This window comes from Frankliniella occidentalis, unplaced genomic scaffold (assembly GCF_000697945.3).
Source record: "Frankliniella occidentalis isolate FOCC.00 unplaced genomic scaffold, Focc_3.1 Scaffold115, whole genome shotgun sequence".
In the NCBI taxonomy this organism is placed as follows: domain Eukaryota; kingdom Metazoa; phylum Arthropoda; class Insecta; order Thysanoptera; family Thripidae; genus Frankliniella; species Frankliniella occidentalis.
In genome coordinates this window covers 56,082-67,836 of record NW_026267243.1, presented here as the reverse complement: position 1 = coordinate 67,836, position 11,755 = coordinate 56,082, and the positions used below count along the sequence as shown (strand labels likewise).

General features: G+C 51.8%; 3 protein-coding genes across 6 annotated transcripts in view; 1 reads left to right on the top strand and 2 right to left on the bottom strand.

Annotated features, from left to right (window-relative positions):
* Positions 1 to 2,099, bottom strand: part of LOC113207286 (phospholipid-transporting ATPase VD) — a 25,578-nt gene extending 23,479 nt beyond the window's left edge. The window contains exons 1-2 of one of the 2 annotated variants that reach the window (XM_026423784.1): positions 1,874 to 2,099; positions 419 to 1,390 (exon numbers count right to left, since the gene is read on the bottom strand). In XM_026423784.1, coding sequence (XP_026279569.1) covers positions 419 to 1,383 — 965 coding nt within the window. In that variant the 5' untranslated portion in view covers positions 1,384 to 1,390; positions 1,874 to 2,099. The remainder of the gene's footprint in view (positions 1 to 418; positions 1,391 to 1,873) is intronic. The other variant, XM_026423786.2, reaches the window with a different exon arrangement.
* A 108-nt stretch (positions 2,100 to 2,207) lies between these two features.
* Positions 2,208 to 3,407, top strand: LOC113207287 (centromere protein X-like). Of its 2 annotated transcripts, none has more exons than XM_052270250.1 (4): positions 2,208 to 2,380; positions 2,457 to 2,511; positions 2,899 to 3,093; positions 3,253 to 3,407. In XM_052270250.1, exons 2-4 carry the CDS (start codon positions 2,464 to 2,466, stop codon positions 3,265 to 3,267), a joined length of 258 nt encoding a protein of 85 aa, XP_052126210.1. In that variant the 5' UTR covers positions 2,208 to 2,380; positions 2,457 to 2,463; the 3' UTR covers positions 3,268 to 3,407. The 2 variants fall into 2 exon arrangements, with proteins under 2 accessions (XP_052126210.1, XP_026279572.1); XM_026423787.2 differs by having other exon boundaries at positions 2,218 to 2,380; positions 2,460 to 2,511.
* Positions 3,398 to 11,755, bottom strand: part of LOC113207299 (collagen alpha-1(I) chain) — a 56,236-nt gene continuing 47,878 nt past the window's right edge. For both annotated transcript variants that reach the window (XM_052270238.1, XM_052270239.1), the window contains 4 exons: positions 10,700 to 10,823; positions 10,450 to 10,537; positions 6,691 to 10,364; positions 3,398 to 5,239 (listed from right to left, as the gene is read on the bottom strand). In XM_052270238.1, coding sequence (XP_052126198.1) covers positions 5,166 to 5,239; positions 6,691 to 10,364; positions 10,450 to 10,537; positions 10,700 to 10,823 — 3,960 coding nt within the window. In that variant the 3' untranslated portion in view covers positions 3,398 to 5,165. The remainder of the gene's footprint in view (positions 5,240 to 6,690; positions 10,365 to 10,449; positions 10,538 to 10,699; positions 10,824 to 11,755) is intronic.

Here is an 11,755-nt window from a genome sequence, read left to right as displayed (position 1 = left end):
CCCCCCCCCCTTCCCCCGCGCTAACAAGCCACTGACAACTCTGGGCGGGCGCCGCACAGTGCGCACACTTCAGTAGCCCTAAATACACCCCATGTTTGGCGATTGCAACCAGATGGACGACATGAGGGTTGTAACATGCATTGCCTGATAAGATCTCCCCGCAGCTGGGCAAAGCGGCAGGCCCAGTGGCCCCGTGCTAATCCACTGGAGTGAAAGGTCACCTTTAAGCGCTTCCAGGCTGCTGTCAACCAAATCAGCTTATCTGTTGTGTCAGCTATATCATCAGGACATGTGCATCATTCCTGCTGATGTTTTGACCTCATCAGTCTGGGTAATTTTTGGAAACAACGACAAAGCTAGCAAGCTGGCCAAAAAAAATAAGGTCTTTAGCATGCATAGGGTAATGATGGTATCTTACCTCACATATACACGGCATGTTGAGTTGTTAATCCTCTTGTCACTAGCTTTCCTTCTTCTATCTTCAAATAAGTCTTTGATGGCAGTCACTCCAAGCACAAACATCACAGGAATCATAGCAATTTCTTTCCCAAAAGCATTAATGTCAGGAAACCAGTTAAGTAAAATGATGAATATAAAGTACAAGTTTGCTACACGGTGGAACTGCTCCAACAAATTCTTTGGAAGAAAAGACAACACAGTATATTTAGTAGTCCTTATTCTGTTGTTCACTGTCTTTCCATTCGGATGAAGTTTGGCTGGGGTCTTTGGGGGAACCAAATGGTTTGGTACAATAGTTCTATATGAAGGGCGGTCAAAGTCACCTTTATCAGAGCGCCGTAAAATAAAATTGAGCATTCTTCTCTGTAAGGGAACACCCACATTATTGCGGAGGGTGTATATTGACTCTGATCTAGAGGCTTGCCTGGAATGACCACGGCCAGTTTTAGGAGCACTGGTGCCAGCAGCACGACTTCCAGCATCATTGGCTTCAGTGTCTCTGTGTCCAGGAGGAAGAATAAAGTCTGTTCTTGATCCAACACGGCTGTGACCCCGCTGGAATCCAGCAGACTCACTGGTGCCTTCTATTTGCCCCTGAGAAAATGCTCGCTGGTGCCCCCGACTTGACTTGAGTGCAGATGGTCTGCTAACGAGTCCTGTGGATCCAGAACTCGTCATCCCAGAGGCAGCAACACCTCCATGGCTGGCACTTCGCATGTGTCCCCTTCCAGCTCTCCCAACGCTGCCTGCTGAGAGAGGTGCTGAGCCACTGCTTCTTGGAGCAGAGCCCACTTCTGCAGACACTCCAGAAACGCTGGGAACTGATACCCCCACATTGGCCTCTTCTCCGGGACATGGTGGAAGGGTGAAGTCTTCTACTTCCGCTTTTGGTGCAAACTCTCCACTTTCTGATTTTGACATCATTGACCATCTGGAACAAGCAAAGAACAGGTTTGCTTTGACTAACGTATCTCAATTCCTAATGTAGATTTCAACTAAAATTTACCCATCCCTTCTGGTTTTGAAAGTAAAAATTATCTGACACACTTAAGAAGCAGGTCTGAGTGATAAGTGATAAAGGCACACTCTACACACAGAGCCGAAAGGAAAATATTCAGAGTTCAAAATGAATCGACAGCTTCGTCTTAACCAGCTTCGTTCATTATCGTCTGCGTCGAAACAAAAGCCAACGGCAGCAGCAGCATTCATCAGGTATCCGACTAACCTATCTTAGATAACCACTTGACAGCTGACCTGATGTCTCATAACTGTACAGTGCTCTCCTAGATTGAGCTGACCACGTCTTGAAGTTTAGCCCGTACCATAACAACAGAAACTACTCGAACTTTGAACTCTTTGTGTACAATCTGTCAAAGATCATCCCCCTGGTTGGGAGTTGTTGTGTCAAACTCACCATTCCTTGTTTAGTTGTGAATGAAAGCGTCTGTTTCCATTAGGTTTCGTAGAGTTCAATTGACAAAGTTTCGTACCCAGTTCGTTTCTCCGGTCTGTATATAAACTACGCGATACTAAAAACTCGTCCACCCTGCCGCCGAGCGCGCCCAACCAAAGACACGTCTTGCACTTAGGCCTACAAACAACACAACTGACTGAACTGAGTTGTGACGTTTGCATGGCCCTCCACGAATCCAAGTCTAGTTGACCTGTCTGCCGCCAGGGTGGGCTAGATGGTCTATGCAGTCTATGCAACCACAAAAAATATTCGTGGTGCACGGAAATCGTAAATTTACTAACGTATCGTGTCTTATTTTACCTGAATGTAGTATTGCTATACTAAATTATATTTGAAGGATTGATGTCGTTCAGAGGGAATTCAAATACGAAGGATACTGTTGGCGATTGCGTTCCGGAAGGTTGCCCACTTTTAAAAGCAGCAGGTCGTATTGCAGCGGGACGCAAGGTTTGTTTTGATTCACTGATTCATTGAGTTTTTGATTTGAACGTCTCAAATCCTTCAAAGTTGACTGTCCTCAAAGCAGAAAAATGAACGCGAAAGATACTGTCTCTGACATAAGCGCCACAGTAAGACTCGTAAGTAAGCTGTTTCATTTTTGTAAAATAATAGGTTAGGAAGTGCTTCTCAGATACTACTGTCATATTTTCCTTAACTTAAATTTTCATGTCTTCTGTGCGGTTCTTTTGGTTCTTAATTTGAATTAATCAAGCTTGGAGGTGCTTCTTAGATACTTTCATATTTTCTATGATTTCAATTTGGTTGTCTTCTGTCGGGTGCATTTGGTTCTTATTTTTAATTGCTTAAGGAATAATTTCCTAGTGTGTGTATGTTTTCTGAACAAGTTGCTGATCAAAGTCCACATATTCTGTATCATATATTTTCTATTCTCTTGTGTTTGCTCCTAGATTTCAGTAGAAATTTGCAGTGTGTTCTATTATGTGGTTCTTACCTCAACTGTTTAGGAAGCCATCAAGCACATTCTTAAACAACAGTTCAAGGACCAAAGGACTAGAATCGGTGACGATACAGTGAGGTTGGTGGGGGAAGTTGTGCAACTACTAATTGTGGAGGCTGCAGCTAGGTCATGCAACCAAGCTCTGCTCGCAGGTCTGTCAGTTGTCGAAATGGAACATGTTGAACGAGTTCTGCCCAAATTGGCAAGTTGACTTTTTTCTTTCTGTTTTTCAAGAAAATTTTGATATGTTATTTCATCGGAAGCTTGCATATTAGTATTTCCATGAACATGCTATTGTAGGCTTTCATGAATGATTGAATTTTATGTTTCATTCCATTTATTTTCATCTTCTCTTTTCCAGCTCCTGGACTTTTGAATGTAAGATTTGCTCTGGAAAAATTGAGGTGTTCATGTGTCACTTGTGTATCATGCTGCAATAGCATTTTGACCTCATGGAAAGAAAGTGTTAGAGGTTTAAGGTGATAGGTAAATAAAAAAATTGGAACTAAAAAAAAATCACTGCTCATTATTTAATTTATCAGGGTAACAATGTAAGCGAGATTAAAGAAAAGAGAAAGAAGAAAGAAAACAAGAACATAAAATGGAGAAATTTTGATTCAAGGCATGTAAAAATAATACTTCAGATAACACAAAACGTTTGGAAATATGAACATAATTACCATATAAGTACACTTTATAGCATTTAAATCCAACAACGTAATTTACAAAATTATAACATAAAGCTTGCAAAGGTTTAAATTTCGCTTACAATGTCATTTCAATGTACAGCATTTGCACAGGATATTTTCTTTAAATACAGTCACATCCTTAGCAGATTTCCTAAAATTTAGTTTTTCATTGTTGGTAATAATTACAGTAATGAAATATAATTGTTGCTTTTATGTACACAAATATTTTCTCTAAAAAGAACTTTAAAAATACATAAACTAATGCTTGCCCTCTCTATCTACAGAGTAAATTGGCTGCTTGAACAAAACATCTACAAAATCATGTCACCTAAAATAATGAAAGATATCAATAAAAGATCAATTCATCAGTTTCACGTCATTAGCGTTTTCCTCATATTTCACCAAAGAATGATGTGACCTTTCTGAAAAGTGCCTCTCTTATCTCTTTTTTCATCAGCAGTATATCCTACTTGGAATGTGTGCACATGGCTAGTTATAAAAGAAGCAGAGAGAACAAATAGTATAAAGCAAAACTGCTATTCAAGATGACATGAACAGCAGGAACTGGAACTAGCAGAAATACTGTATGAAAGAATAATTGAGACCAATCAGATAACAGTACAGGTTTGCAAAAGAAATACCACTAGAACTGAAAAAAGAAAGAGGAGAGACTTAACTTTCCATAATGTAATGAAAGAAAATCGGTAAACATGCACAAAAGAATTAGAATTAACACTATACAAAATTTGGTATCCAATTCCAAAAATGTAATGCTTTCAGCAAATCAGCTGCTACAGCACAAATAACTAAGTTAATTTCTTTGTTCTCCAGAAACTAATGCCAAGATAAAATATCTTTTGTCTTTTGTACATTTTTAAAAGTCGATTTTTAAAAACCAGTAGCACCTTTAAATTCTGACACAAATATACCATTTGTAGACTCATTTCCCCATGTACATTCAAATTTCCAGTTCTTTGTTTACGAAGAAACGATTTCATTGCACCAACATGGGGTTACTGGTCAATTGTTCCCACTGCCCACCTCAATGCACAACACCAAGCTAGCAGTCTGCCCGTAACTCACAGTAACATCTAACATTAATAATCACATGCTAGAGGTTTGAAAACAGAACTAAGTTCAAACTCAACCTTGAGATGAACCTTACAGAAATTGCAATAAAAACATTTACAGCACAATATATATCCTATCTAGTCATATAGGCTAATAGTGAATGAAACCCACAGCTTGGAATAAAGCAAGTTTGAATTCGAACAACCACATACCTCTATCACAAACATATCCTGAATGCTAAAATAAGATAACATTTTCAGGATGAAAAATGTCATAAGCTTCTTCCAACAAGGAAGTCCTACTACATTTTCAGTGTTATACAGTCTTGTAAAAACTTACGTTAAAACAACATAAACGTGACATTGGATGAATCAATGTTGGAAAGACTAGGACAGAAAAATATTCAACTTAGCACAAGAAATGGTACATGGGCACTTTCCAGTGCTTGTTGCAGCCTAAACTATAACCTCATAGGACTCATTCATTTCGACTTGATGAGGACTCGCCCCAGGACTCACTTGGGAGCAAAGGGATTGATGACTGTAGCTGCAACAGCCGCAGCTTGTTGGCTCGCAAGCACTGCCGCTGCTGTAAAAGCAACAAATACTACCATTAATGCTTTGTCCATCCATACCAAAGCCTGGCTGGCCTACACATCCTATGGCTTCATGCTTTGTGAGAAAGTCCTCGGGGGAAAGTCCGACAGAGATGACAGTTTTATAGAATGATTAAATTGCTACCCAAAAGGACCCATGTTCATTTCAATGATTAAGTGTTGAAGCACAATTGAGACTTTATTTTCACTTCATTTTACAATGCATTCACGTCACAGTCATAGTTATTGCCCTGCATGTAAACAATGTCCTAATGCATTTGAATTCTCTGAAACATGATCAATTTTAGATAAGTTCTCAGAGCTAAGTATAGTTCATCTCCAAAAGATAAAATTTTAGGGGGGCATGATTAAGTTAGAGTTGAACACATAAGAAGTGTTTCAAACAATATCACCAAGGAGAGCCAGTCAAAAGTTACTGTTTTCCTCCTTTACAAGACAGTTTGAAAATCTGATAAAGTGACAAAATGACGGAGACTTTGCAATTCATGTAGATCATGTAGAATTATGAGAGACACTAGTGCAAAACTACAGCAATAGGAAGAAGATTAAACTGGGAATTATACCAGAGTACAAAAGTCATATAATACTGTCATGCTAAAGCCCTACGAACTTGATAATTGATACAAAGTTTTGGATACAAGTTATTACTGTAGGTAAATTTTTTTACCAGAAGCCCAAAATTAACTGTTATGAGTCTATGAATTGTTCTATGGAACAGCTTGGCTCACTTCAGAAACAAATGGAAAAGGAAAAAGATAATACTTGACAAGCAGAATCAAACAGATCACTTTAGATATTAACTCTCCTCCCTTCCCTATTTAAGCCAACACTGTAATGCCCCTACAGATATCACAGTCTTGTTTTTTTATACTACATGGTGTCTTACTATCTAGTTTACCTCAGACATACATAACAAATAATTATTTTCTAACAAAATGCGGTTGTGTTTAATGGTGGGGAAGGAAAGACACAGGTAATTTCATTAATTTTTTTTTAAAAAAAAGCTCACATGCAACATTAGTAACAGCACCATACAACTATATTTTTGGGAACCAAATGTTCCATTTGTAGGAGCTTTTGCAGTGCGGTACCAATTAAGGCACATACGGCAGTGCTAAATTTGTCACAGGTAGCAATGCTAACAACAAAATTGTTTCAAAATCAAAAGCTTTTTCAGTCTGTGAGCAATGCAAACCCGGTTCACCTGAGATAAAACGAACACCCGACAGCAGTCTGAATGCTATCTTTGGCCTCAACAAATTAGAAAGCCAACATATCAAATCACATGGCAGTACACAAAGATTAAAAATTAAAATTAAAACAAGCTCTAGTCTCTCGTCACACTCGAGCCAGGTCCACTGCATCACACGACACGGCTACACCTGCTCGGGATGTCCTCCTCAGGGCTGCACCATGGGCTTACCTCCATAGGTCGCCGGGTACTGGCCAGCCAGGATAGGGTAGCCGAGGCCAACGTGGTGGGTATGGTGGTGGGTGTGCACATGTCGCTGCGGAGGCGGTGATCTAGAGTCTTTGCCCTCGGCAGGCGACGGCTTGCCCTGCGGGGGTCCGGCTAGCCCCCCCGTGCCCGGCGCCGTCGAGGTGGGTGGGCCCAGGGGGTTGCTGGCGGGAACTGACTGGGGGGAGGGGCCGCCGTGCTGCGCGCCGTGCGCGCCACCCAGGGGCCCGCCGTGAGGTCCACCATGGGGTCCGCCCGGGGGTCCGCCAGGAGGCCCGCCGTGGGGCCCACCGTGAGGTCCACCGTGAGGCCCGCTGTGGGGGCCGCCGTGAGGCTGGTGGCCGCTGGAGGGCGACGCGCTTGACGAGACAGCCTTCGGGGTCGGCGACTTAAGCGCCCGCTCCTGCAGCTCGTGGATCTTGTGGGAGGAGTAGTACTGGCTGGCGTGGTGCTGCAGCAGGTCCAGCGCCTTGGGGCCCGCCCCCATCGCCGCGCCGGGGTGCGGCCGCGACAGGTCCTCCGGGGCGAGGTACCGGGGCATGTTGCCGAGGCCCGGGCTGAGGCCGGGGCTCATGGCGGGGTGCAGGTACTGGGGCACCAGCATGGGGTTCATGCTGCGGTACACGGGGTGGTTGGGGTCGAAGGGCAGCGCCCCATAGTGGGGGCCCTGCATGTAGCTGGGGTGGATGTAGGCGTACGACGAGGTCGGTGGCGGTGGCGGCCCCTGCGTCTCCATGGTCGGCTTGACGCCCTCCTGCTTCTTCTCCTCGGGCTTCTTCTCGTCGGCGCTCTCCCGGCCCTTGGCGTCCTTGTGCTTGGGGCTGGGGCTGGGCGTGGACAGTCCGGTCTTTGAGGCCGGCGGCGGGGTGCCCTTCAGGGGTGGGTGTTCTTGCCGATGGTCCTGCCGGTGGTCCTGCCGGTGATCCTGCCGGTGGTCCATTCGATGGTCCTGCCGGTGGTCTTGCCGGTGGTCTTGCCGGTGGTCCATTCGATGGTCCTGCCGGTGCTCCATTCGGTGGTGGTCCGGCCGGTGCACGTCGGGCCTCATGTGGTCCTGGCGGTGGTCTGGCCGCAGGTCGCGCGGGTCGCCCCGCGGGTCCCCGGGACCCTGGCCCGGCCCAGACCCCGCAGCCAGCGAGGGGTTGGGGCCCCCGAGTGGGTTGCCAGGGGGAGGCGGGCCTTGGGGTGAAGGGCCCTGGGGCCCATCCTTGCGGCCGAACATGTTGTTGTAGTACCGCCTCATGTCCTCCGCCGAGGCGCCCTGACCCGCCCCCGGGGGTTGACCCGGAGGCGGGGCCTGCCCTAAAGGGCCCTGCTGCTGCTGAGGTGTGCCCGGCTGGCCCTGGTTCATCGGCCCACCCGGGCCCTGCTGTCCTGGCCCCTGCTGGCCCTGCGGCCCGCCAATCTGTCCAGGCTGAAGTCCCGGAAGTCCCGGACCCCCCGGACGGCCGTAGAGGAACCCCGTCATCTGAGTCTTCATCTCTATGCTCTCCTTGAGGATCTGATGGTTGTCGTTGGAGTGACTGTCCTTCTTGCCGGGCTCCACCTTGATCTTGTTGAGGTTGGGCACGTTGATGGGGCTGGCCATGGGGGCCTTGTGGTCCGGGCCGCTCTGCAGCGCCGGGCTGGGGCTGTTCTTGCCGTCCTTCGCCTTCTCGTCGACTGGCATGACGGACATGGCGTAGCCAGGCTCCAGGCCGTAGGGGTAGCCGGGAGGCATGCCGTAGCCGTAGTAGGGGAAGTGTTGTGGCAGGACCTTGTCCTTGTCGCCCAGCGCCTTCATGTCGCCAACCTTATCCAGTCCGTCCTTGGGGCCGCCAGGCAGCTTGCCGTCGGCGGACACGGCGGGAACCAGGTAGGGTGGTTGTCCGTAGAACGGGAAGAAGTGCGGGGCCAACGGGTGTCCTGGGGGACCGGGCTCTGGCTTCTTGTCGGCGGCCTTTGTCTTGTCCGCCTCCCCGTCCACGGTGGGCGCTGCGTCGTCGGAGATGTCCGAGTACGCGGGGCTCTGCACCCCCTCGCGACCAGAGTCACCCACGCCGAAGGGCTGCTCCATGGAGTTGGGCGCGCTGGGGTTGGGGTGGGGGCTTCCGGCGGGGGACTTGCGCACCTTCTTCTTGTTATTTGGCGTCTTGCTGTTGGGGTTGTTGTTGTTGGCAGTGATGAGGGCGTTGCCGACAGCGTTGGGCCCCACACCACCGGGCATGACAGAGGGCATGGTGGGAGACGCCGTCAGCGAGTTGGGCGCCACGGGGCCCTTCTTGTCGTCAGCCATGAGCGCCGACGCGGGCTTCACCTTGAACTGGGGCACCTTGTTGATGGTGGTGTGCATGATGTGCTGCAACGTCGGCTGAGCACCAGGCAGCGTCGTGACGGGCATCACGTTGGGCTGCGTTAGGGACACGGCCACGGCCACGGGGGGGCCCTGTGGACCCTGGGGTCCCGCCCCGGGCCCTGCCCCCTGCGCCACCGCGTTCGTTGTCCCCGCGGGCCCTACGGGTCCAACGGGTCCCACGGGTCCTACGGCTCCCACAGCTCCAACGGGCCCCAAAGATCCAACGGGTCCGATGGGCCCCACAGGTCCAACGGGCGGGCCCTGGTTGGTGGGCGGCTGACTAGGCGCGCCTGGCGCCTGCACCAGCGGGTGGGCGCCGTGAGGCCCCACCAGCCCCTGCATCACCTGGGGCACATTCACGGTCCTGATGGCGTTGTTCACAACAGGGGTCACCAGCCCCTTGGACACGAACACTGTTGCGCCCTGCGGGGTCGGCGGCACTCCCGGCGCCACGACCTGCGGCGTAGGGGGTCCTCCTGGCTGCGTCCCGGGCGGGGCTCCCTGCACACCCGTCGTCGGCGTCTGCCCGTCCTCAGGCACGCCGAAGCGGAGCACGCCGGGCACACCGGCGACGGCCGCCACGCCAGGCTTTATGACCTTGTCCGGCGTGACGGGCGGCTGCAGCGGCGACGCCGCCAGCTGGGGCACCTCGGGCACAGCGGCCGGGGCGGGCGTCGCGGGCGCAGAGGGCGCCGCGACGGCGGGGGCGGGGCTGGCCTTGGGGGCCACCTCGGGCTCAGGTACACTGTTGTCCTCCTCCTTGACGGCCGCCGACGGCGAGGGTCGGGGGCTGGGTCGCGTTGGACTAGGGGGCTCCGCGTTGCTCTCGTCGTTCTCCGACAAGCTGGCCACGTCTTTGGTATCGTCGTCGTCGGCCGAGCCGTGCGCGTGCGACTGATGGTACTTGAGGCCGTTGATGTGCTTGTACTTCTTGCTGCAGTTAGGCTCGGGGCACTCGAGGAGGACGGGCGAGGGCGGCGGGCTGCCGCTGGCCGCGCTCGCGCCCCCTTTGCTCTTCTTGGCGGACGACGCCGAGCCGTTGCACTCCTCCTCGCCGGTGCGGCTGCTCTTGCGCTTGTTGTCGATCCGCGGCGGCGGGAACTGCGTCGGCGACCCCACCGTCTGGCCGTTGGGGCCGCGACGGCCCTTGGCGCCGCCGTTGCGCAGCTTGCTGTGCACCGACGACCGCGTCTCGGTGAAGTTGGACAGGTCGCTGCCGGGCGTGTTGGCCGCGCCGCGACCCCGCTTGCCGCGCCCCTTGGGCGTGCGCGCGTCCAGGTCGCTGGTCGGCGAGTCGCAGAACCTGCACGAGAGAAGGGCATTCATTAGCAACGTGGACAGAGAGCAGGCCCTCGGACTAGACAACTCTAAGACTAGATTATAGTTACCTCGGCGGAGCCCAGTCATGCCGCGTGCAGTCCAGCAGCGTGCCGACGTAAGTCTTCCCTCTCCATGTCACGTTCACAACCAGCACCCCTGCAACCAGACACGCGGGATTAGCCTCAACACACACACTCGCCGGCATCGCACTCGACTTACACTCGCCAACAACTATCGACAAAGTAGGATAGAAAATCGAAGGACAGAGCGAGTTACTTGGCTACACCACCACCACTACAGCGACAGTACGCTCCTCACCTCCTTCCGTCTCGTGCCACACGATGCCCTCCAGCGTCACGCTCGTGCCCGGCTCGCACGGTCCCAGGCAGTCCGGCTCCGTGATGGTGCCCACGCTCGTGCCCACGCACATGTCCACCAGCTCCTGCAGAACACACAAAACACACAACAGGGTGTAAAGCGAGGGGTAAAACAAGAAAAAGAGACAGACGATAAGGTGCGACTCAAATTTACCGCGCGGACACCGCAAAAGGCCCTGCGCCCCCGCACTCCCTCCCGCGCGTGGGTGAAGCGGAGGCGCCCAACCTCTAAACACATTGCGCTAATCGCCCCCCCCCCAACCCCCACGCCCCACGCTCGCGGTACTTGACGCTCAGCTTGATCAATCCACCCTCCCTAAGCCTCGCCACGCCGCGCTGCGCCACGCCCCCAGCTCGACCAGCAGCGCCCCCTGGCGGCCCGGCGGCTCCGCACCACCCCCGCCGCCCAGGTGCCCCCTCAGCGCCTTCCGGCCGCCCCCGCCCCCGCCCCCGGGCCGCAGGGCCCGCAGGGGGGCGCCACCGCCACCGCACCACCGCGCCCGCCGGCCTGTGAAATCCACCGCACCAACAAACAGCAGATTGCTGTGGGGGGAAACTCCCGCAGCTCAACATTCACCCGCCCAGCGCGGCGGCCTCCTACTCCGCCGCCGCCGCAAGGAGAAGTAGCAGCAACCGCGTGCCAGGCCAGGGAGGCGGGAGGGAATTTCGGCTTTGAAATCGATATCAACACCACCCGTCACATCGTCACTCGGCACAAACACGCTCAGCAGACGCCATCGCGAACGTTACACCGCAACCACCGCATTCGCTAACGCAAGATTTTCGGCGCACCAGAGGAAATACTATGGCGCGAGGGAAAACTGATTTCCAGGAGGCGTCCGTTGTCGTCGTCGTCGTCGTCTTGCTGCGAGCGAGGGCTGCGGAGCCGCGACCTGGGAAAGGTGAGCGGGGCGTAACAATCATCTATTAACAAGCAGAAGGGTTCCGTCCCTCGGCGGCGTCGGCGCGGGGTGGTGGGGGTGAGAGACGGGGAGAG